General features: G+C 38.8%; 1 protein-coding gene across 2 annotated transcripts in view; it reads right to left on the reverse strand.

Moving 5' to 3' along the window:
- The window catches only part of CUBN (cubilin), a 143,529-nt gene that overhangs the window by 34,901 nt on the left and 84,239 nt on the right, over positions 1-24,389 (reverse strand). For both annotated transcript variants that reach the window (XM_051802211.1, XM_051802210.1), the window contains exons 35-52: positions 23,141-23,269; positions 22,734-22,866; positions 20,035-20,240; positions 18,878-19,059; positions 17,110-17,299; positions 15,880-16,077; positions 15,417-15,563; positions 14,351-14,541; positions 13,880-14,063; positions 12,390-12,564; positions 11,157-11,335; positions 9,186-9,395; positions 8,736-8,876; positions 7,576-7,757; positions 5,854-6,025; positions 4,779-4,985; positions 1,639-1,788; positions 660-781 (exon numbers count right to left, since the gene is read on the reverse strand). In XM_051802211.1, coding sequence (XP_051658171.1) covers positions 660-781; positions 1,639-1,788; positions 4,779-4,985; positions 5,854-6,025; positions 7,576-7,757; positions 8,736-8,876; positions 9,186-9,395; positions 11,157-11,335; positions 12,390-12,564; positions 13,880-14,063; positions 14,351-14,541; positions 15,417-15,563; positions 15,880-16,077; positions 17,110-17,299; positions 18,878-19,059; positions 20,035-20,240; positions 22,734-22,866; positions 23,141-23,269 — 3,098 coding nt within the window. The remainder of the gene's footprint in view (positions 1-659; positions 782-1,638; positions 1,789-4,778; positions 4,986-5,853; positions 6,026-7,575; positions 7,758-8,735; positions 8,877-9,185; positions 9,396-11,156; positions 11,336-12,389; positions 12,565-13,879; positions 14,064-14,350; positions 14,542-15,416; positions 15,564-15,879; positions 16,078-17,109; positions 17,300-18,877; positions 19,060-20,034; positions 20,241-22,733; positions 22,867-23,140; positions 23,270-24,389) is intronic.

The raw sequence follows: 24,389 nt of genomic DNA on the forward strand, positions 1-24,389 counted from the left end.
TTTTAACGAAAGTGCTTTTCAGATACTTTTCTGACCTGGACCATAAATATCAATGGTTGGATCTGTTCTTGAAAGAATCAGTCAAATAATTCAGTGAGTTAAGTTTCACACTGCTTGGTTATAAAGGTGCTTAAATTGGTCTCTCAGGAGTTTGACTCACGAAAGTAGTACCTCGGGCACCTGTTAATAGTTATTGGGAAATAAGAGCAGCATCTCATAGATGTTATTTGTATCAGAAATCATAGTATCTTCCAGACCATTAAGGCACAAAAGTAACTTTCTAGTGGCTTGTAACTTCTCTGAGGAGAAGAAATACCTCCAGCCTCATATTCATTCTCATGATATTGAGAATATCCATGCATATCTAATAAAATGAGTTATTTTAGGTTTTCTAACTAGTTTTTTTAACCAAGTCACTGTTTAAAGGAGAAGTCAGTGCTATGTTTTGAGGTCAAGTTATACCAGGATCCTTCTGATTTTCAAAAAGCACAGTCTAGTTTGGTTATCTTCATTCCCCCTCTCAGTTAAGGTTGATGGGGACATATTTCATTTCTCCACATTTCTGATTTTCCAATTTGTCTCAAACCTGTTCCTCAAGACTCAGAAGATTCTTCTCACACTGTCAGCTGTGCACATAATCATGACATTACGTTACTCACAGTGACAGTTTCACCTTCAGGGGCTTCCAACAACCAGGAGCAGTGAGTCAGACTGCTGTAAGGCTCTGGGTAGTTAGGGCTTGAGATAACTCCCCTTTCACCTGACTGTATACCACCACAGGCTGAAGAAAAAAAAAATTCAATACATTTTAGGAACGGAAAACTATAATCAAACAAATGGAAGATTATTCAGCTTATAATAGTACTAAAACGTATTTCAGTTAGACTGATACAGGTAAGGATGAACAATTTCTTTGGGAAAATCCATGTTTAAAAAGGTTTATCATTGAATAGTGAGTAAACAGATGCAATGACCTTGAAACTTTGCATTTTTTCTGACACTTAATATAGCTCTGCAAAACCTTAGCCAACTGACACTTAGAGCTGCTTCTTCCACCTTATCTTCCATTTACTTATCTCACTTAAGAAAATCAGTGCCATTCTTGGACCAACACAATCAAGTAAAAAAGTTGTTGATGTGTCTAGAGAAGCCCCAAGGCTAAATTCAGCTGTGACAGGAAGACTAGTTGTGTTGGCACGTAAATGGCAAAGTGGTGTAATTTGCACTGATATGGCTTTAAGTGGATTTCAAAATTAGTGCTAAGGTTCAAGCAGCAGAATGCATTTCAGCTCTGCTAGCACTCTGGAGACCTATTTGAAGTAAGTCAGACTTGGCTGGTGCTACCTGTTACATCCCTATTCCCAAGAGCAACCAGCTTTTATGAGTGTTGCATAACATTGCAAAACCTCAAATGCAGTTTGGGGAATGGGAACAGTGAGGCAGAAAATAAATCTGAAAATTCAGCTGCTAGCATGTGCTTGCTTTAGAAGGATATAAATAGTGGCAGGGACTGTGTAACTTTGAGGGCCTCTTTAAGAGCTGATCCCATCACGTATATTCTCAGTATCACCAAATGAATGGCAACATTCCCCAGAAGTGCCTCAGTTGGCAAAGGCAGCAGTCTAGCAAGTCATTTACCTTCATATGTGTAATGGGCCAAGAATCCTTTATCTTCTGTGTTTTCATCACTTAAAAAGTGTACCCAGACCCGTGGGGCAGCTATGACTAGTGGTACAGATGGTGCAGCCTGACCACAAAGTCTGGCTATTAGCTCTCCATCAGCATCCCCTAAGTAAAGAAAGAAAAAAAAAACATAACAATTTTTGAGTCCTAGAAGAGCTACAATAGCATAAAGGAATAGGGCAAACATACATTTCCTTGTGCTTTAACTAGAAAACAGAGAAAAGTACATAATCACACTTAGTAACTGATTTTTTGTTATGGACATAAGGAGAGTGCTGAAGTTCATTGCTGGGATCTAAATCTTGGCAACAAGGAAGCTCTCTCCAAAGCTATATTTATGATCCTTTTAATACCCTGGGCTCCTTCTCTCCCCTTCCTACCACCCTGAACACTTTCATTTTGTATGTCTCATCAGAACCCTCATTGTTCTGCCTCAAAACTACAGACTTTTGGGGGGCAGAACACTGGGAAGAGATGACCCAAGGACTGTAACACATGGAAACCTATTGAATCTTTGTTTTTATGACATCCTCATTAAAGTCAACAGGGATTTTGAGTTTTCTACCATATAGGGATGTGCATCATCCAAGAACAAGCTGTCACTGCTGTATTAACAGTAGGCATCTCTTTCCTAGGGAGATCAACATATTGTTCTCTGTATGGCAAAAAATGCCAGCATTTGCTCAAATCCTTGAAACCTAAAAGGAAGCACAACACAGTCCACTATACTTCTGTGACACTGCAAGTTTGCTCATGTTGGTGTAAGCTCTTATCCATCACATTGGCAAAAGTATCAGTTTCTGTTTATTACTGATAAATTATCAGGAGAAAGAAAAGAAGTGTAATAGCATTCCCCATGACATCCAGGCAATGCCATTCCCAAGTTCACTTCTCTAACAATAGTAGGCTGCTGGTCTTAAAAGTCTCTATTCAAAAAGCAACTTGTAGCTCCACATGTAATGACAGACTGTTCTTGCAGTGGAGCAAGAGGGAGAAATTTTGGGTGTTCTTCAAAGCCCTTTCACAGTTATTCTAAGTCACACGGTTTAGTGACTTCATGTTTCTGTCATATATGGTGATGCAGCCACCATTTGAAATGTCTTGAAGCACAAGGATAAAAAGTGACATATAATAAAATTCTATTAATTTAAAATACAAAGAGAATGGCTACAAACTGCCTTGTTAACATGCATTGATATTGATATTGAGCTGTACAAGCAGAAGGCACTCATGATAAATGAGTGCTTTACATACTTTGAGTATGTAAAGTATATGTTTTGTGCACTTCTTATGAGGTGATTGTGTGACAGATGTGGCGCAGGTTACTCAGTCTCTACGGTGTGAAAAGTGACACCTATCATTGCTTTCATGAATGGCCAGCTGGCTAGAGAACTAGACTGTTGATAAACAGAAAACGAAAACAGAAATACTGTGCTGTAAGATATCATTCAAACTGAAGGGAATGGTCTGAAAGACAAAACCAAGAGTTTCCACCAAGAGTTTATTTCACTGTAGCAGTATGCTCAGCTGTATTACCGTGTACAGACTACATGCACACACCTGATAATTTAATAACTCAATATAAACCCTTATCCTAAGAAATTTAAAATATTTATTTTATCTATTTAGCTTAAACATTTATCAGTGAATACATACAGTTAATTCCACTTTTTTCCTTTTTTTTCTTTGAGTACCATGACATGTACTGTATGGGTATCACAAAAGAATTTTGCACATCTTGGCTTCATCTGGGGTCTCTTGGGTGACTTACTGTTGAATTGGACCTTTCCCCAACTACACATCTGCTGTGTCAAGAGTCTTAAACGATACCTGCCTGAGTCTAGTGATATTCTGCACTATTTGCATCTCAGTGCTCATTAAATGTTGCTTGTCAGCATACACATATGAGTTAGGGCATTCTGCTTTTGACACAAGACTAGTTGTGAAACTAAAGTTCCATTAGTATGGCTGAAGTGAACATTACTATTTAGATGACAAAACTGTGTAGAGCAAAACAAGACTACACTTTCTCCCCTCTCCTCTGACTGTATTGCCTGGAGGCCTGAGGTCCATGATGAAGTGAGTAGCGGGAATGGATGTGTAACAAAGCAGATATATTTTATTATTTCTCTATCTGAGTTTTCTTTCTATTATTCCCCAGTTCCAGTGCATACATGGGAGAGAACTGCTAGGCTATGCAGCTATGCATGTTCTGGCTCTACAGAGGACAAACCAATGCTACACAATCAAAAGCTCTTGCTCAAGTGAATGCAAATAAGGATGTAAAGGATTCCCACTCTCAACCTTTTCACATCTTTCAGAATTGATTTCCTGGTAAATTAGAACCTGCTCTCTCTGGGACTCACAGATACAGCCCTCAGTGAAGGAGACAGCTGCAGCTTTCATACTACACTTGGCATTAGCTGAGTGACTTTCATATGACATTTCCAGTTGCTGTTCTTGCAGATAGCAAAAGATGCACAAATATGCAGAGATATTATTGGTGCATTAATCCTGTGATTTTTATTTTCCTTTTAAATGCTTCAGTCTGTATTTTGTGATGCAGTCACACAGGAAATATGGATTCCTTTCTGGAGAATCATCTTATAGACTACAAAAATGGGGTATGCAGCCCAGAGAATATGAATAATTAAAGCATTCTTTACTCCATTCCTGCTGTCCCTGGAGACATTGCAGGACCAGGGAGAGAATGGGCAGTGAACCAAATAAATTATTTTGATCATTCTAACTTCCATCTTTCAAGGAAGATGAAGTTCATGTTTTCCCTTGTAATGAGAGAGTTAGGTTGGTATTGCAAACACCAAAATAATTTATCCTCCTAACATACCTATCCAGTTTTCTATTTTCTGCCCTGAAAGAAAAGGTGACCAAATGCATGCATTAATTGCTCTGGTAGTGAAATCCCACTCCTAGTCATGGATGCAACATGGAAGGCATAATGTGAACACTCTCAAATGTACAGATTCTACAATAGCCACTCTCTGCAAATATATGTGAACAAGAACTGGCACAAATGGAGTTGCACGACCAGAATCTTGACAGGCTTTATCCATTCTCCTGCTGAACATACAAACCTAGTCGTAACTCTAGGTAGTCATACTGGCAGTTCTGGTGATGTTCCAAGTGGAAATCCTCGAAAGACACATAAATGGATGAATTATAGTGGGAGGGGTTTTCAATTATCCATTCACAGTTCAGGTTATTTGTGTAATTTTTGATGCCATCATAACCAGGAGAGGAGAAATTCCCACCTACATGTCCCACCAGGATTCCACCACAAACTGCAGAAACAAAATACAGTTTATTAAAAAATAGTAATAATTCCTGTATGAAGTGAAATCTTGCCCCTGTTTATTCAGATATGCTCATGTCAGAAAGCACATGTCCTGATTAGATCAAAACCTTTTCCATCTTCTTATTTTTCATAATTTACTGCTATGTACAAGAGAATTCTTGCCTATTGTCCTGGAATTTATTGTCAAGTCTTTAAAAACACGTGTAAAGCAAAGAACAATTATGTACAGTATCAAATAAAATATTTCAACAGTACTATCAATACAACAAGCATTATTTAACATTTCAATAAAATCTCACTACAGCTTCAGTTCAGTATTGCTCAGCCCTGCTCATTAACGAATTTGAGACTCAAGAGAAAATTTTTCTGAAACACACCCTCAAGAGCAATACACTCACGCTACAGTAGGATGCTTGGGGTGGGAGTTGGAAAATCAAGTTCAAAAGACTCAAGGATATAGTAGTAAGGCTCTGGCAGCTGCCTCCTCTCTGGAGGCTGAGCTTGCAAAAGTAGGTTAGCTGCACTATTTCACAAGCTACAATAAATTAATTACACCCCTGAGTAATAAGGAAGCACTTGAATTATTCAATTTGTCTATGGCACTATGCTTTTTCGAAATTTTCATGGAATAAGGCCACTTCATACCATCTCTTACTCAAGACCAAGTACAAAACAATAGAACAGTAGGGAGAGCAGGGACTGTGATCCATATCTATTCCCATTCAGGGATGTAAGAGAAAAAAGGTATCAGAAATTTGTTATCTGTTTAGGTAATTTTTTGTTATATGTGCCAGTACTTTACCTATGGCATGGCTCACCAAAGATCAACCACTTAATTCAAAAACATACACTACCTGCATCTTCACTAGATGTATATGAGACACTGAAACCTCTGGTTGCACGGGACATGTCTGTCACCAAAATGACTTTCATTGTGTTTCCAGTGGATTTCACCTCAGTGCCTGGATTTACCTCTCCACACAGCTTGACCAGCCGGGGAGAATTCTGTCTAAGGCCATTGTAAACCTGTGGGGTCAGAGTAAACTCTTATGAGATCAATATACAGTAGTCTGATGAGCATCTCCTGTATCATTTAACAGTGTTTCACATCTTTAATATGAGGTTCATTGATGTCCCTCACAGCGGGTTAGTTCTCAAACTACTCCAAACCTTGGCACAAACTTGCATTGCCTTGAGTGGAGGAGGCCCTGAAGCAAAACATTAAAAATAACTTGCTCATTTTGATGAAACACAAACATATTCTCTCTGTCTCTTTCCTTTTTAAAAACAGAAATTGAAATAGTTTTATTGGGAAGAATACTGCAGTTTAGCTCAATATTTATATATTCAATCACTTAATAAGATACTGATCATGTTTATTTCATTTCAAATCATTGCCTTTGTATTCTTGTTAAAGCCAACATCAGCTTTATCAAAATCTTCAACATATTGAGTGCTGGTGGGTGTTTTTGATTAATTCAAACATTTCACTTTTTGATGATCCAGAGGTATTTTTCTCAGTTTCTTTCATACAGTCCTTAGGCTAGGAGTTAATTTCCTTCTTTCTACGACTGCCTCAGCAGTGCAAGCAAGGCTGAAATGATGTTTCCCACTGAGAATTGGAATTTGTTAGAGTGTTGAATGCATAAAAGCTAGCAGGAAAAATCTTCCTTTAAGAGATCATTAATTTATAAAAAGCCAGCTCCCAATGCTTTGCCTAAAGCATCTGTGAAGGAAAACAAGGCAAGCATCATCTACAAATCCCAAGGGATAGCTACTTCACCCCTCCCCATGCTTGTGCATGGGCTGGCTTCTGATCATCCTACAGTTAATTCCTGTGTTTGCACTGCTAATCTGAACAAATGGGAAACTAAATCTATCTCTCATTTCTGCAATTTTATAGAGGAATCACATTTTTCAGGCATTTGTACATCTGATCAGGTTAAGGTCTAGATGCCAGGTTTGATAATTTTTTTTTCACTAAATAACCAGAAATCTAAAATAAACATGATAAAATAACCAATGTTTATCCCTTTGAAGATCGAGGGTGATAAAGAGGTAGAGTTTTTTGAGATCTCCCTATCTTTCTTTCAGAATATACAAGGTCCCACCCAGTAGTAGTCATTTATTGCAATCCTTGGCTTTTTCTCTCTCTCTCTTTTTTTTTTCTTTTTCAATTGACAGCAGTAAGTAACAACAGCAGTAGCAACCTCCAAAGTCAAAAGAGACCTGGAACTGACTGATGGACTTTGTGTCCACAGAAAAGAGACCTTGAAAGCTTTCAAAAACCCAGAACCTTTTTCCATAATCAATAAAGAGATAATTCCAATTATTTTTTCCAAGTCTTCCACTCTGCCTTGGCCACAATTTCAAAAATTCCACACTCTAACACAAGCAGATGAGTTTATATGGTCTACAGAGGTAACGTTCTCCTATTTATCTGTTTTCCCTAGATTAAATTATTTGTCTTTAAACCATATATAGACCTAGAAGTGACATTTCAGCTTTATTACATCCACTAGTACTCCATAAAGGGATTAGGAAGAGCAATTTCTGCCTTTACACCCAATACTCACAGCCACATAATCTGATGAGCAGCTCCAGTGGTCTTCAGTTTTCATATCATTAAAGGTTAGTGTCACACGTCGTCCTTCTTCCACTGTGATCCTCCATTCACACACTCGGTTATGTGGGTATAGGTTGGGATAGTTGGGTGAAGTAAATGTTCCAACAGGGGCAGTGAGATCCCCACCACATTCTGAAATACCCAAGTATTAGGACACTTCTTACAGTAAAGCATTGCTTATAGAATTATAGCAAAAAAACCCCAATAATGCAAGAAAAAGAGATCCTGAGAGGTTAATTTGATTGGCCTACCCTGTCCACATATTTACCTAAACAGCTACATTCCTGTCAGTCTTTACCACTCAGCCATAAATGCAGTTGAATATTAACTGACCAAAGCAGCTCTTTTTAGTCCATTTATTAATATTGTCTTCTCTGAAGGGCTCATCCCAGGCTTCAGAAGCCTATGAGTGACACATAGGCTTTGATGTGAAGTGATACAAGCCTCTCACTGTGGCAAGACTGAGACATTTCTGCCCTTCAGATGACTGGGCAGAGCTACACAGAACAAGCAGGGTCTTAGAGTGACAGGAAGGTAACAATATAATAACCTGACTGGCCACAGTCCTGGGCAACTTCCTCTACCTGACCCTGCTTGAGCAGGGGGTTGGACTACCTCATCTCCAGAGGCCCCTTCCCACCTCAGTGTTTCTGCAGTTCTGTGATTCTGCTTAAAACCCATGGGTTAAAAACTATTGATTTTAGGGAGATTTAAGAATACCACTCACCTTAGAGGGACAGAATAACATAAAGGAAAATTACAGCATTTCTCTACCTTCTTGCTCTTCAAGAGGGATGTGGGGAGGGTATGTTAGGACAACTCTAGACTACTTGCTGAAGAGAAAAGGAGTGGAAGAGTATGCTTCATTGTGCAAGACCTACCACTGATGGCAACACCCATTATAGCAGGAGACTGCTTGCTTCACAAAGTTTCATCTCAGCTAAGTAGTTGCCAGAGAACTCTATTCATATTTACCCCTGAGTTTATATTTAAGAGCAAATAACACACCCCTCCAAGAAAAAGTGATCTACAATATATGCTCTGTTAGTGCAATACAGTCTGTGGTATATGTTGCTTCCTCAAAGTATCTCGCAATGCTACAAATCCAACCTTCAGTACTGGAATCAAAGCGCAGTCTGAATCCTCGGGCATTGACTGATCCATCAGTGACAAACTTAACATAAGCAAAACTGTCAGATGTGTCCACAGCATCAGGGAGAGTATTACCACAGTACCTGCCCAACAAATTTCCTGCAAAAATCACATACAGAAAGACAGTTTTATATCAATATTTCATATTTATATTTATATTTATATTGAAGGATCATTTTCTAGTTTAACTGGACAGGCAGGAGTTAACCAGTAAAATCAAGTTATTGCTGGCAAATAGAAGGGGGTTGTTTGCCTCACTTTGCATCAGCAAGCAAGGCAGACAAAAGCAAATACTGTATATTGAAAAGGCTTACTTTGTACTCAAAGGGAAATGCTTTTAGGAACCTCTGGTGAGGTTTCATAGTAGGACTGGGGAGGGAAAGACAAACACCAAAATAATTCTCTGACCAGAAGCGTTGTATTCTCGGATCTCCACAAAGTCATTTGTGCACTCAGAGGAGTTTTGAATATCTAGGCCTTCTAATCTGATGGTAAGATAGTGGCCCCTGGGCCCCTGCAGAAACCATTCACACAGCAGGTTGTCTTGATAATGAACGTCAGGATACCCCGTGCTTTCGATGATGCCAGTTTGTCCTATCACTGTCCCACCACAGGGAGCTGCAAAAGAAAGAATATTGTTTGGCTGACTGAAGGACCTCAGAAAGATGATTATTCTCCTAAACAAGAGCTAAAGCTAAGGCACAACTGACCTGTTCCCAAACTGTGGCAATAAAACAGGAATTGCTTTCCAGTTAAAAATATTCCATGTTCTTCAGCTAATTCAACCAGTCCTAGTTTGTTTTTTGTTGCTGTTTTTCTTTCACACACACATGTCCCCTGCCATTGCAAGCAACCCTTCCTCTCTGTCGTATCTTTTATAACTTGAACAAATTCACAGTTTTCAATCTAATCTTCACCTGTGTCCATATTTAGCAGAAAATCTTGCAAAGATGCATCAGATAAATTATAAAGCAATGCAGCTTGCTAAGCATGGATCTAAATTTTTTATGACTGGCAGAAGTTGACTCCTGGTATGGGCCTACAGCTATGGTCTAGACTCTCCTGTTGTCCCTTCCTGTTCACATTCCACTCCTTGTGATGCCTTGGTAACTGATCATTGCCCAATTTGTAAAACAGCTTCAAAAGTTTCATTTTTAATTTTCTCTCTCTGAACACTCATTTCTCTGTGGTACCTGCAAACGTAAGTTTGTATTAATAAGGCTTACAGCCAACATGTGCTTGCAGACACATGGTGTGAGTCTTTAGGTGGTCCTGTGCAGGACCAGGAGTTGGACTTCGATGATCCTTGTGGATCCCTTCCAACCCAGGATATTCTATGATTCTATGAAACAATATTTCCAGGAGGAATTTACTGGAATTTTTTTTACAGTGAATTCTGTGTCTGTCTGTTACAATCTTGCCATGGCAATAACAGTTGTGTTCTTACTGTCTCCTCCTCTGAGTGATCAGTGCTTTGTGTCAGGATGACTGGCATCCAGCTAAGATTCTGTAAATCCAATAGGGTTAAATGTAAGTTGTGGCTTCATATACTAACAAGTATATATATGGATTCCTTCAGTTTTCATATTCAGAAATAGCACATTATTTTGGCTTAAGTGCTTGAGATCTAATGCAATCAGCAAAATTCTGTGTAAAAACAATATATTCCACTGTTAATATATTTTAAAACAATATATTAACAATCCTAGACTTTCCTATATGAGTGATACTAACATAATAGCTGTTATTCTTTGAAGATTATTAACATTATCAAAACCAAAAAAGTAGCATATTTCTCAGTCTGACCAAAGACTATTTTTTCTTTAATTTTAAAACTTTGCTAGTGCTTTCCAATCCTGTTTTTGCAGTTTGAGAGCAAATAATTTTAAAGTATTTCTCTTTCCAACTGACAAATAATGCTTCTCAATTCCTTTTTCAGTCCATTATTCTGCTACCTCTGTTTGCCTAGCAGCATTGTCATTATAGTTTGATTTACATTTACATAGAAAAGCTCCTAATTTGTTCTTCTCCTGCCAGTTTTCAGCTGATCTTTGCATTCTCCCTCAGAATCCTGCTCATGAAAGTGACATTAGGTTTGCGCACAGAAAATCAAACCATGTTACACGACTTTATCCTTATTGACTTTTTTTCTACTCCTCCTCTGATAATTGCCTTTGAGGTTATCCAGTCATTGTTTTCACTGCTGCACGTCTCTGAGTACTTTCCTATTCATATTTCCCTAATTTTCACTGCTTGCTAAGTGCAGAACATGCTGACATTTGTCAGCCCACAGATCTGATTTAAACCCTATTACAAATCTCTAACAGTTGAGACCAAAATCTTCTTTAAAATCAAGAAATTGATAAATGCAAGCATTACCAATGGAGTATTTAGCATTGAATCCCACGTGTGTGGTGCTGCTGTCAGACCTGAACCTCAGGTACATGACGGCTCCTGAGGATCTCTGCAAGCCTGGCATCAAACCTCCGCACAGCTTGGCAATGACAGGGGCGGTGGTGTCAGCACCACTGCGGAGCTCTAGGTAGCTGGAAGTGCAGCTAGAAGAGGAGAGAATTTTCTGTTCAATGTATGGCAGTAATGCTTCAAAATCATTTCAGTATGTGCACAAAGCCACGAAGCTGTAGTGAATTAGATCAGTTTCCATGCAGTGTGACCAGGACAGAATCAACAATTTCGTAATCCATTGTACTATGTAATAATTGAATCAAAAAGAAGTGCTAGAAGCATTGAGAATGATTTATCTAAAACTCAGCCTATGATCAGACCAGATCTGACAGAAGCAAGTTCTGGGAAGAGATATGAACAGTACTGGCAAAGTAGTTGTGACCATCTTTAATATTTTTTATTTGCAGCATTCAGATTCAGCTGATATTCCCTATTAAGTCTCACTGATGAGTGTTGAAATAAGGAACAACACCACAGATTAAGGGAATAAAAATTCAAATATGGGGGTTACTTCGCTGCGCATAGAAAGACCCAAAATGTCTTAATTAACAACTTTGCTTTCATAATGGTGCAGTGTCCTGGGAAACCAGAAAGGATACCTTTGGAATTCTCTATCTTTCACCATTTTTTCTGGAGGTGGTCTCACAGATGATGCTCACCTTTGCCTTATAGTGGTCCAGCCCTAATCAATGAAGTTACATCAGCTGGAAACTAGCCTTGTTTTATGCTTCAGGCAGGGTGTGCAAAATGTGTAGACCCATAGCAGACCAGCAGCCAGGCAATGGAGGAGGGAGACAAAGTGTCATGGTGGCAATCCACGGGCTTTAAATGCACCTGAGAGTCCAAATGACTGCAAAACTAAATACTGAATATAAAAGAACTAGAGGGCACTGATTTTACAGAAAGCACCTTTCTACCATGGATGTTTCCACTTTGTCAGTTATATTAATTTCTGTTATACACTGCAAAGTTCTAGGAATGTAAACCAGTGGCCTGATAGCTCCAGTGATCTCTCAAAAATTTCCTAACCACGTTGGATTGGAAATCTAGAAGTGTTCTCTGGGAGGAATTAGAGAAAGTAACAGGGAAAGAAGATTCAGAATTAATTCTCTGAAGAAACACAGGTAAAATAATGCAGATGTATACTTTGGTGAAGGTTCAATGTAAAACTGATCTTCAAATTGCAGCTCTACTGCATGTCCATTGGGAGCAGTTATGGTCCAGACACAGTCAGCATGCGGGGGGTAATTGCTCGGATAGTTGGGGGAAGATGTATATCCACTGGGGTTGAAATCATTGATATAAATGTTCCCTCCACAAGCTGGTAAAGAGAAGATCAGCAATAAAAAAACAACATGTAAAGGAAACGGGTGAGCCACCAAAAATATGAGTTATCACTATATTCCAACAGTTTCCTTTTGATGTCATACAGTTTCATAAAAAACAAATACATTTTATTGCTTACCATGAGAAAACATTTTAATGCAGTAGAATCCTATGTTTCTGTGCTCCTGTTTACCTATCCCTACTCATTTCCACATGTTCAGGCCCCTGAATTAAACTGCTATTAGTTGTTCCTTGGTTTGCTTCTAAAACAAGCAGAAAACATATTTCTTGCCTTGTTTCTATCCCAATTCCCAAGAGCTAGGAAGCCCACAAGTCAGACCCATCAATATTTCTGTTAATCGTTCCCCACTTCTATTTTCCAAAAACTGAAATGTCTGCTTGAGAAAATAATGCATGTGTGAGGAATTCCAGTCAGAGCAAACATGAGGCTTTGTTCAGGTCCTTTATCCCACAAAAATATCTTTATTTTGACCGTAACTTTTCCATCAAAACAACACTTTATGTTGTAGCAATACTGGTTTAACACAGGGCTTTAGTCAAGTTCCATAAATTGAAGTAGTAGAAATGCTATTGTAGAGCTTTATCGATTCTCCCTGTGAATCCACCAGAAGAAAGATTCTTTGGGGTAGCAGGGAAAATAAGCAAAAATCAAGCACTTAAAAATTTGAGTAGATAGAGGGGTCACCTCAGTTGTGTTTAGATACACTGTTTAACAGTATATCTAAACACGTGTCCTCAGTGGCATGTGCCATGAATACAGTGGAAAACCTGCAAATGCCAAGGTCCTGATTTATTTCTGGGACCTGAGTCTCCATTTTTTTCATTCTTTCAAAGAAGTTAGGTCTGGCAAGTAACGTTATTTTCTCAGCTGAGAATAAAACTTGTGAGAAGTGTTGTCACCTTTCTAGACATACTAGCCTGAATAATTCCTAACATAATTTAGCAGTTGCACTGCGTATACTATATGTTCAAAATAATGTTCTTATTTCCAGGGTTTTTTTTCTTTTCCTGCATGAATTTTAACGTCTCTTCCTAACTACAGGTGTTATTTCCCTGCTAAAATGTTTCCATTTTTTTTTTAAACTTTAATATCTCCAGGTTCTGTGACCTGACACTCTTTAAAAAGGAGAAATTTGAGTGTCAGATCAGAAGTTATGCACTACAGGACATTTTTGCAGATATATGATTTTACCAGGGTTGGGACTTTTAACAAGAACTTCCATTAAGAGGACAAACTCCAAGTTACACATATATGAGTTGCAGAATTTAGGCTTATTACCTAGACTTACCTAGACTCTTAGCTTCATATATCAGTTTGAATCCTTGACCCTCATTCCTGCTGTCAGAAATGAAGTGGACAAACAGCTGATTGTCTGTGGTGTACATGGTTGAGATGGGGCTGCTTCCACAATACCGTCCATTCCCTCTTGCAGACACCAAAGGTGGAGCAGCATTATCTAACCCATTCTTCAGCTAGAAGAGAAATTGCTAACGTCACTTCAAAACAAAACAGCCCTGGAATGAGCACACTCCATCTTAGTTCTTCCAGGCACAGGGGAAATTAATAACCTATTGATTAGTTAATGCACAGCAATAAATAAGACACAGAGAGAGAGAGAAAAAGAGAAATAATATCTGTGGTATTTGCCTTTGGTGTTTGCATGCTGTGACACCCTGGGCTGCCTTACTAACACTGAAATCTGTAAGATTCAGTAGCTTTTATAGCTTTGAGGATTGGGTGATCGAGTCAATAACCTCACCTCTATGTAATCTCCAAGGCTGCAGGAAGTATCCTCACTCTTAACCTGGAAAGGCTGTTCAAAATGAACAGCAATGATAAATCCAGCGGTTACCACTACATGCCAGGAACAATTCAGATTAGGAGCATAGTCTTGAGGGTAGTTGGGGGATGCTATCACACCCCTGCTCATGTGCAAATAGCCTCCACAACCTGAGAAAAACGAGTCGAAGTAAAGAGAAAAATATTAGTGTCAACCATTCACCTAACCACTTAGAGAAAACCCCTGTCTACTAAAAGATGTGACAGGCAAAAAAAAATGTTGAAACAACTGTATGAAGAGTTGAGGGGTATAGAGAAAGGCACATGATGAATGATGTCCCAAAATACAAGCCAGTAGATTGCAAGATGACACACACCAAAACTGCTGACAGTGAGACTCAGTTCTCAGACTTAGCAGATGAGTAAGCAGGCAGCCATGTCAAGGACCTCCCATGGCATGAGCATATCATTACACTGTCTGAGGACATTGCTTCTAGCCATGGACCAAACCACTGCCACCTACTCCAGCTGCCAGTTAGATAAACTTCGCTGACTCACTGTTGTCCTAACACCTTCCTTGGTGGCTCAGCCCACTCAGGAATCTGTTATCATTCCTGGGTGCATGTGGGAAGACTGTCACTGGAAATTGCTGACAGTCCTGATAGAACTTATACAGCTTTCTGCATCTGTCTCTTTATATTTTGTGTCTATGCTTTGAGTCATTTATTTCCCTCTCTTAGTCAGGCATTCTTTCACTCTTAGCTGAGCTGTTATAAGCTTAGGCACACACTTTTCTTCCTTCTGAAAGGTGACTGGTCTGGTTGAATCATGCTTTGTTGCATTATACTGCTGTGCAAATAGCAAACTTTACCTTTGCAGAGTCAGATGTTTATTAATAAATATTCATGAGATGCAAATTATTGGTGTGTGTGATTAATTAGATAGACTTTAGACAACTGTTAACAATGCCAAGGTCTTGTCTTTTCTTACCCCATTGTTAGCAGCAAGGTAGGCATTTATCTGGGGATAAGAGAAGCATATCTTACTTTTTTGATAAGAGGCATTAAACCCAGCTCCAGTGACACTTGCATCTGACATGAAGTGGATGAACATTGCCTCTCCAGTTGATCTTATTGGCCCAGGAGGTTCTCGTCCACAGACAGTAGCCAGCACTGGGGAAAGACTCGTGTCTCCTGAGACCAGAAGAATACATGAGTGTTAAAACTAAACCAGTTCACATTTGCCTGCTTGTTGCTGTGTCTCACATCTTCTTTTAGGAAGATGCTTTTTAAGACCTTTAATCCCTTACGGACTAAGAAATATTTTTATAGACCACCAAATATTTTTCTACACTTTGCTAATTTTGTATTAACTACCAGAATGTCTCAGAATCAAGGAAGAGTACTGATTGAGAGCATGTTCCCATTGCCACCTAGATTGCTTAAGCAGCTATTGGGACCTTGGGTCTGTACTGCATGCTGTCAAGGTAGGGCAATGTTGGCTACTCACCATCTTTGATGATGAGTTTGTCATAGTTGCATGAGCTGTGAGATTCTATGTCTAGTGCCAGGATATTGAATTCCACGGTGGATCCTGGAGCTCTGATAAGCCACACACAGTCAGCAAGATTTCTGTAATTCATGGGCCAGCCCGGTGAGAAGAGGAATGAAGGTGTTTCTTCAGTTGTTACAGTCCCTCCACATGCACCTGTCATGTACAAGAAGACAAAAATGAAAACATCCTCTTTTTAAACCGAACTCTCCCCTCATATAAGATGACAGTCCTATAATTAAGCATAATGAGGGCACAGTGATGTAGTCACAGTAATGCAGGAATTCTTCAACTTCAGTTTGGATTGGGAGTACCTGAAAATCCTGATCTGTAAGGATGTTCCTGTGCTACCTGGTGCAGCAATGATGTGACCTGTTTCACCACGAATATCTAACAAATGACCTAAGAGTATCTACCACAGCTTAACACAGATTGTGTATCAGAAAGGAATGGTGCATACATAACCAACAATACAGAAACAATTTAGACCCTCTTGAAATGGAAGTATTTTTTTTTCTCCACTAATGATGTCTCAGCTATATGCTTAGATCACAATGAAGCTGATCAAAGTCATTGCTGGGCTCAGTGCTCTCCCAGCACAGTGCTTTCCCTTACATACTGCTACTATAGTGCAGAGCCCCAGGAATCTGTAGTACCTCTGTCCCCAGAAATCTACCTTCAGATTTAGAAAGAAGACATTAACTTTTACTTGTTGCACTTGCTCAGAGAAAGTCACTGGCACAAGAAGCATATTTCATCTCCTTCCAGGAGCTTTTTGTCAGAGGTACCTGATGATACTGAGCATATTCTCTTTATTTATGAATATGAGATGTATTATAATGAAAGGTTTCATATCACAATGGCCAGTGATTTAAGAATGGTATTTCAAGAGGGATAATTTTTCATGAAAGAATATCAAATTTTTAGATTTAATGAAATACCCGTGTAAAGAAAAATGACCGTCCAACAACATGCTTATTTTAGAACGCTGTAAACTAGTATATCTAAGAGTCCCTAGAAATTGTTTTAAAAAGCTATTAAAATGTTTAATTAAAATGTCACCGAATCTTTCCCTGGTTAATAGTAGGGCTTTCTCTTGTGGAGAACTTGGTTTGGAGTTCTTTAAGTACAGCTGAGTGTATCACGGGCTAGTATCGCTTTGAACTGTGCAACCCACTGATAACCCACCTCTAGCAATGGTGTGTGTAACAGCAGAAGCATCCACTGCATACCACTCCAAAAGAAAGCCTTTTCCAGTCACAGATGAATCTGACTGGAACTGGATTGTCACCGAACTGCCAGAGGATGCAAAAGAAGCAGGGTCTGCACCACAGTATGTTGCAATGGGACGAGAATGAACAGTGGGCCCATCATACACCTGCAGAGAGAAGGAGAACAGAACTGTTCCTCATACAGCCAGGATGTATTCATCTGCCCCACAGCCATCAAGTCTCCAAGGAGAAAATTACCCTGTTCAAATGAGTGAGAGATCTTTCAGCAAATATCAGGTAGAGAGAAACCTCTCTTACAAAAATGGAACAAAATCTCCCTTTCCATTAGATGCTGTTAAATGTGAAGCTTTCACAGAAGAAGGATTTGAATGGAAGTTATCAATTCAGCTCATTCTTCATCACAGGGCAGTTTTTTGGGGACATAGACTGGCATCCCACATTAAAAAAAGCCCACAGGTACAATTTTTTTACTCGAAGGGGAAAAAAAGCCATGATATGAATGGAAAAAGGCATTACTTTTCTTTTTTTTTTTCTTCCCCTGATGAACACATATATTTTGAATTCTATCAAATAAATATGCAAATATACTTTTTTCATTTTATATATTTATAAGCCAAAATCCTGGCTGGTGAAAAGGTACTTGTCCTCTGCCACCTTTCAAACCTATTGTGTTCTTGTTGTCTCCCATCCAGTAGAAATGTCCAGTACAAAAAGCTACAAAATATTAAATAAACATTACTATTATATTGAAGATCTGATCCTTGAGTCAGGTTAAAGGCCAGGCTGATTTACAGTCACAGAATGTCTAGCTGATTTAAGAAACTCATTTTGCTTTCAGAGGAACAAAGAAAGGTAGGCTGAGTTAGAAGAAATAAAAGCTGTTAAAATATGACACGAGATGGAGGGAAAAGTATTTCCTTTTTAAATTAATATTACACTCGAATATCAGTAAATTAATAATGAATTGAATATGTTGAACTAGTATTAACTTTCTCAAATATAAAAGGATAATTGGTGAATCAACTGCTTAAAAAAAAGACAAAGCCAAGAAGAGCTTTACCTTATTTGTTATGTTTAGCTAAGTTCAGAAAGAAGTTTTTGCCTCTGTTGTTCCATTTTGCTTAGCGCCATGTTTGCTGTATTGAAGATGTCCCTGCTTATTGCAGGAGGATTTGGACTAGATGACCTATAAAATGTCCCTTCCAACTCAAACTTTTTTAGCCAGGTAAAAAGGCTAGACTATATTACAGGAGGGTACAGAAAAACAATCAAACTGGAAGAAAGAGGCACCTTTCTACTGCCAGCAGCAAGATTACTGATGCAGAGAGCAAAGAAGATGCAAGTAAAGGATTGTTCCTTTTAGCATTTAGAAATAACTTAATTTTTAGAAGCACTGAGATGATATTATCACTGTTGTCCTCAGCTGAACCAGCACAGAGCAAAGCTCAGTCTGGTATCTGACCTGAAATTCTTGAGTACTAATATTCAGTATTGTACCATTCTGGCCTTATTTTTAGAAAGTTTCAAACTCACAGATTGGAAATATCTGTTAGGGAGCCAAAGAGTATGTAATCCTTCCTCCAACTAGTAATTATTGTAAAGACAAGATAGCAGAAGCAATAAGCCACACCAGATCCTCAGAAATTCTTCCTCTTGTAGGTTTCTCTATTCATGATTTTTATCAAAGTTCATGGAAATAAAATAACTTCTCACAATGAAATCACCTTTAGCTTGTCATACTGGCAGCTGTGATGATTTTCGATATCCATCTGCAGGATACGGCCATGGATAACTTGGGAAGCATTAACGCTTATTCGCCACTGGTAATTGGAATTGTGAGGGTAACTTCTGGGCCACTGTGGTGAAGCTATTTGTCCTCTGTCTCCCACGATGTCATTTCCATACACTGAAAAACAAGAAGGAGATATCTAATGATTCCATTTCACATAGATTAAAAAAAGCATTGGGGCCCATCTGACTTAATTTACTTAGGACTAGACAGTGCTGCAAGGCATAGACTTATGTCTCAGACAGTCCTAGGATGCACATCTAATTATTTTCTTGTTTTGAGGGATGCAGTGTGCCCTTATCTGAAGGAAATTCCCCATTTGAGTCCTGTGGGTCTACATGTAGGAGAGGTGGAAAGATGACATGTCTAAACTCCTCCCTGACTCTGCCTACTTGATGTTCATTTCTTCCTAAATAATATCCTAATTCTTCCTAAATAATATCCTAATAAATAATAATTTGTTTTTAAAATGCCTTTGTGTGTTCTGGTGAAAAACAGTTCTGATTTCATTGAGGTCTAAACTATTGACACTTCGTTTTCAAAAGGAGTAGTAAAACTCTCAATATAAGGAAAATTTTTAGAAGTTTAGCTTGCGTAATCAGAATGGCTGTGGATGTTTCGCTTCAGCAATCTGTTCACGTAGCAAGTCAGACTGATGTTGGCAATAGTGCCTTGAAATTTTGGAACTATAAATTGGCATCATTTATTTTTCTTCTAATTCTGGTCCCTGGTAGATGGCATCTGGACCCAAACCAGAAGATAGACACTGTCATACTCAAACAGCAAAATGGAAAGATGGGAAAGAAATGTTTTTTTCCCCATTTGTCAATTGCCTAATAAATGGCACTTAATATCCTTACAAAATTACTCAGTGTACTTAACATACACACGAGTTCTGCTCTGGCACGTTTTAGAGCATCCCTTTACATTCAGCAGATATTTTACAAAATATTTTTAAAGTGAATTTACAGACCTCTTGACATCAGCAAACATTTTCTAACAGACTTTATAGAGTCAAACTATTACTTTTTTGAATCATTTTGGAAGTATTATGAAAGAACAACAGTTTTCAATTAAATAACATCTACTTACAGTGAGAGAATGTGGCCCTGAAGCCAACATCAGTGCCTTCACTGTCCGAGACAAATTTGACCCACAGGATGTGTCCAACAGTAGATGTATAATTTGAAGGCAAGGAGTTCCCACAGAATCGTCCTGACAGTGTGCCTGTATCGTTCCCTTCACGAATCTCCAGGTAATCTTTGGTGCAGTCATCGCTATATTCCACCTGAAATGCTCTGTTTCAATAGCAGGAGAAGAGCATTAGCATGCATGTGACTGGCACATACTTCAGAGTGTGCCCTGCCAGGCCACTAATCCCCCTGTAGCTGGTACCCTACTGTAAGAGTTGAAAGGAGGGCAGCAACAAAACCTGCATCACCTGCCAAGGCCACCAATACAGGGTTCTCTCTTTCCTAGCCCCTTATTTTATGACAGAGCTTCAGTTTGCAAAGTTACAATTTTTAAAGAGTTCCCAAACCCTTGTAATATTTCTTGGTTCTCTAAGAACAACCATGAAACACAGATTTTTAATATAAGCTCAGGTTGGACTGTTTACTGAGTGTCAGGTGAAGAGAATATTTTGGCCTTACAAATCAGTTTACAGCCCTTTCATATGTGTATTGCTTCAGTACATTCTGTGAGAATACAATTGTTGGAGGCCTAGATTATTTTGTAGTTGACACCTCAGAACTCAGAAATCCCTTAGTAGTTTCTCCAGAATTATAAAATATTAATGTTTCTCTAGTGTCTCTGAGTTTCACATATTTGGGTGTGCAAAATAATAAAAAGGATTGTTATGAACTCTTCCAAACTACTTTTTACTATAGAACAGGAATGGGATTTAGTATTCAAATTATAAATACTCAATTATTGCACCAAGCTGAATGCTAAATATATTCTAAAAATCATTATCTGTTATTCTAAGTGAAATGCTTTTATTCAATCCAACATGCTTTTCAGAAGCAAGCTATGAATGTATAACAAAGATTTCAGAGAGTGCCTCTTATAACCAATGCCTTCAGCCCTGAATATAGCCATATGTGTTCAGCATACATATGCTATGAAATGGTTCCAACCACTCATCTGGATATACTTTAGAACAATCTAAAGCTAACCCTCACATTGCAAGACAGGCATTTCTGTTCAGACTGAGCTGAAGAAAATTAATGCCTCATGGCAACAAAACTTTATAACCTCCTAATATTAAATAAAATAAATAGTACTTTCTAACACAATTACTCTATGCTTTCCAGTATTTTCAGCTTGCCTTTCAGCTATGTGTAGCTGAAGAAAAAGAGTTTACATCTACTCAGTGTCACTTTATATAAGTGAATGCTCTGCTGAAGGTTTCTGCTTCATATTAGAATTTCTGGTTTGTTTCTGAAAAGTTGTTATTTATTATTTTGTAGCATTTCGAAAAATACTTTCAGGCTTTTGGAAAACATTTTGGAAAATGTTTTCAGGCTGCAGTACTTTTGCTCTGCTTCAGTGACTAAAGGAGGACTAGAATGTCCTTTTATTGCATTAGTGAATCAGCACATGTCTAACAAGTTGTACCGTATGCAGGCAGTGTGTTACCGAGAAAATGTTCCTTTTGTCCTGATTAACTGCAAATGGAAGTTTCAGAGTTAGTTTTCTTTTCTTGCTCATTCTTGGTAAGCTTTGCAAAAGGCTAGTGCTGCCTTTCTTGGCAGCAGCCACTGTTTGATGCCCGGAAACAGAGAGGCTCAGAAATCTACCTCATGGGTGAAGAACAACCTAATAGTCCTGTTAAAGGACTCCACATTATTCTGTAGGTCGCACATGACTTTCCTGTCAGAATCTTCAAAGGAAAACTAGTTTGCTAAAGGGAAAACATGTTCTCTTGGCTTCTATTGTACCTCCACTGCTTTAACTGATGGAGAAATTTTGAAGACTTTTTTATCAATTTTAGAATCATAAAATAGAATCATAGAGTGGTTTGGGTTGGAAGGGACCATAGAGATCAACTAGCTCCAAATCCCTGCCATGGACAGAGACATCTCCCACTAGTCTAGGTTGCTGAGAGCCCCATCCAACCTAGTCTTGAGCACTGTCATGATCGGGGCATTCACAGTTTCTCTGGGTAACCTTTTTCAGGGCCTCACAGTAAAAAATTTCTTCCTAACATCTAATCTAAATCTACTTTCTTTCAGTTTGAAGCCATTGCCCCCTGTTCTGTCACTACAGTTCTTGATGAAGCATCCCTCTCCAGCTTCCCTGTATTGAATTTCATGAGGTTTGCATCAGCCCACCTCTCAAGCATGTCAAGGTCCCTCTGGAAGGCATAACCCTACAATCTGTGGAGCATCTAGGTTCTTTATATTACTCAGCTATATAATAAACACTACAATTAATCCGGTAGTAAGGAAATAGTAGGAGTTTCCTTTGTAAAGAAAAGGCAGAGCAATGCTAAATTTCCTCTTCTTGTTTATAAGTGAGTGAGAACTGGCTTCTTCAGCATCCCATCCTGCTCAAATAATAAACCACCTATTTACATAACACTGTATATGCCTTAATATAAGCAATGACTAAGACAGGGAAACACTGATTGCAAGCTGCCACTAACCCCTACTGTGTTCTCTTTCCAAGTTACTCTAAAAACATGTTTCTGCTTTATCATCTGGTAATTACACTTCCTAATAAACACAGAGCATCCTTCCTTCAGGTCTGTTAAAGGGCTGAATAATAAGCCCTGGCAAGGCATTTACATGAAGGACAGCTGGAGCCGGTTGCCAGGGGAGCTGAGAATTGTCCAGACACACTCGCTGTTGGGCGGATATGGCTCAGGATAGCCAGGGCTGTTGAAAGATCCTCTGTCCATGTGGAAAGTACCCCCACAGGCTGCAAAAAGAAAGAGACAGCAGAGACTTGGAAAAGATGGCATAAAAAAACCCCAGCAAAAAGCCTTGATAGAGCCAGAGCATTTGCTAATAAAGAAAGCATTTCTCCTTGTCTCTTTGTTCTTCAGCTTGTTGATATACTTGCTGAGACCTTGGCCAAAAAGGGGAAGGGCAATGGGGGGACTTAAAAAACAGAATGTCAGAAAGACAAAGAGGTAAAGGATCTGCTCTTTTTCTTAAAAGTCAGAGGCATAAGGGCTGTTATATGGACTTACATGATGATGATGCAGCATAGGTGGCGTGGAAGCCCCGGGCAGTAACATCGTTGTTGGAGATGAAGTTCACCACCAAGGCATTACCAAAAGAAGTGATAGGATGTGGTATAGTAGTGCCACAGTAACGACCTGAAAGAGAACAAGCCAGAGAGAAAAAAAAAAAGGAGTAATTATAGCATGTAATTACAGCATGTAATTACTACTGTTAATTTAATATTTGGAGTTAATGCTGACAACAAACAGGAGTAACATTTGTTGCTTACAATTGCAGTTCCCAATTCAATCTACATGAAAATGAAATACTCCTTTTCATTTGCATGGAACTCAACTCTGGTGGCAATTTTTTTTTAGCAGAGGAAGGACCTCCTGCATTCCAGACACCTAGTCACTATCTGTTCTGTCATTGAGCTCCTTTGTGTTGCCTCTAGCCAGAAATTACAACCTAATCAGAAAAAAATACAACCAAAAACAACCAAACCCATCAAATATATCTGACAGCAGTTTCTATTTCAGTCAGTTGGTTTCTGATGAAAAAAAACAAGTGAAAAATAACAGATCAGTTCTCCTGTAATGGATTGTAGCAATGGGGATTAGGAATAGGAATCATGATCTAGCAAAAAGGCATCTGACGGCAAAAAGAAAGATAGCATCTAGTAACATAGAAACATAGAATAGTTTGGGTTGAAAGGGACTTTTAAAGGTCATCAAGTCTAGCCCTTCTGCAATGAGTAGGGATATCCTTAACTAGATTAGCCTGCTCGGAGCCTCGTCCAACCTGACCTTGAATGTTTCCAGGAATGGGGCATCTACCACCTCTCTGGGAAATCTGTTCCAGCACGTCACAACCCTCCCTGTAAAAAAATTTTTCCTTATATTTAGTTTAAATCTACCCTCTTTTAGTTTAAAAGCATTACCCCTTGTCCAATCACAATAGGCCCTGTTAAAAAGTTTTTCCTCATCTTTCTTAGATGTCCCTTTAAGTACTGAAAAATCCTTTAGCCAAATGAAAGCCAAGGTTAGACTAAAAAATTAATTCTGCTCTCAGCTGAAAAGTATTTAAATTGAGTGCAGCCCTACCCCTCATAGAGGCAGATACAAAAGTAGATAAAGGAGAACAGAATCAGACAGAGATATTCTGAATTTTCCAGAAAGGAATTTGAGGTAACCCTGGACATGCAAGGAGAGTCAGGACCACCCTTTGTCTGGGGGTCTCTCATGGCTTCCTGACAGCATAGGCAATGAATTTTGC

This window comes from Manacus candei, unplaced genomic scaffold (assembly GCF_025592945.1).
Source record: "Manacus candei isolate 608988 ecotype Guabito, Panama unplaced genomic scaffold, ASM2559294v1 h1tg000056l, whole genome shotgun sequence".
In the NCBI taxonomy this organism is placed as follows: domain Eukaryota; kingdom Metazoa; phylum Chordata; class Aves; order Passeriformes; family Pipridae; genus Manacus; species Manacus candei.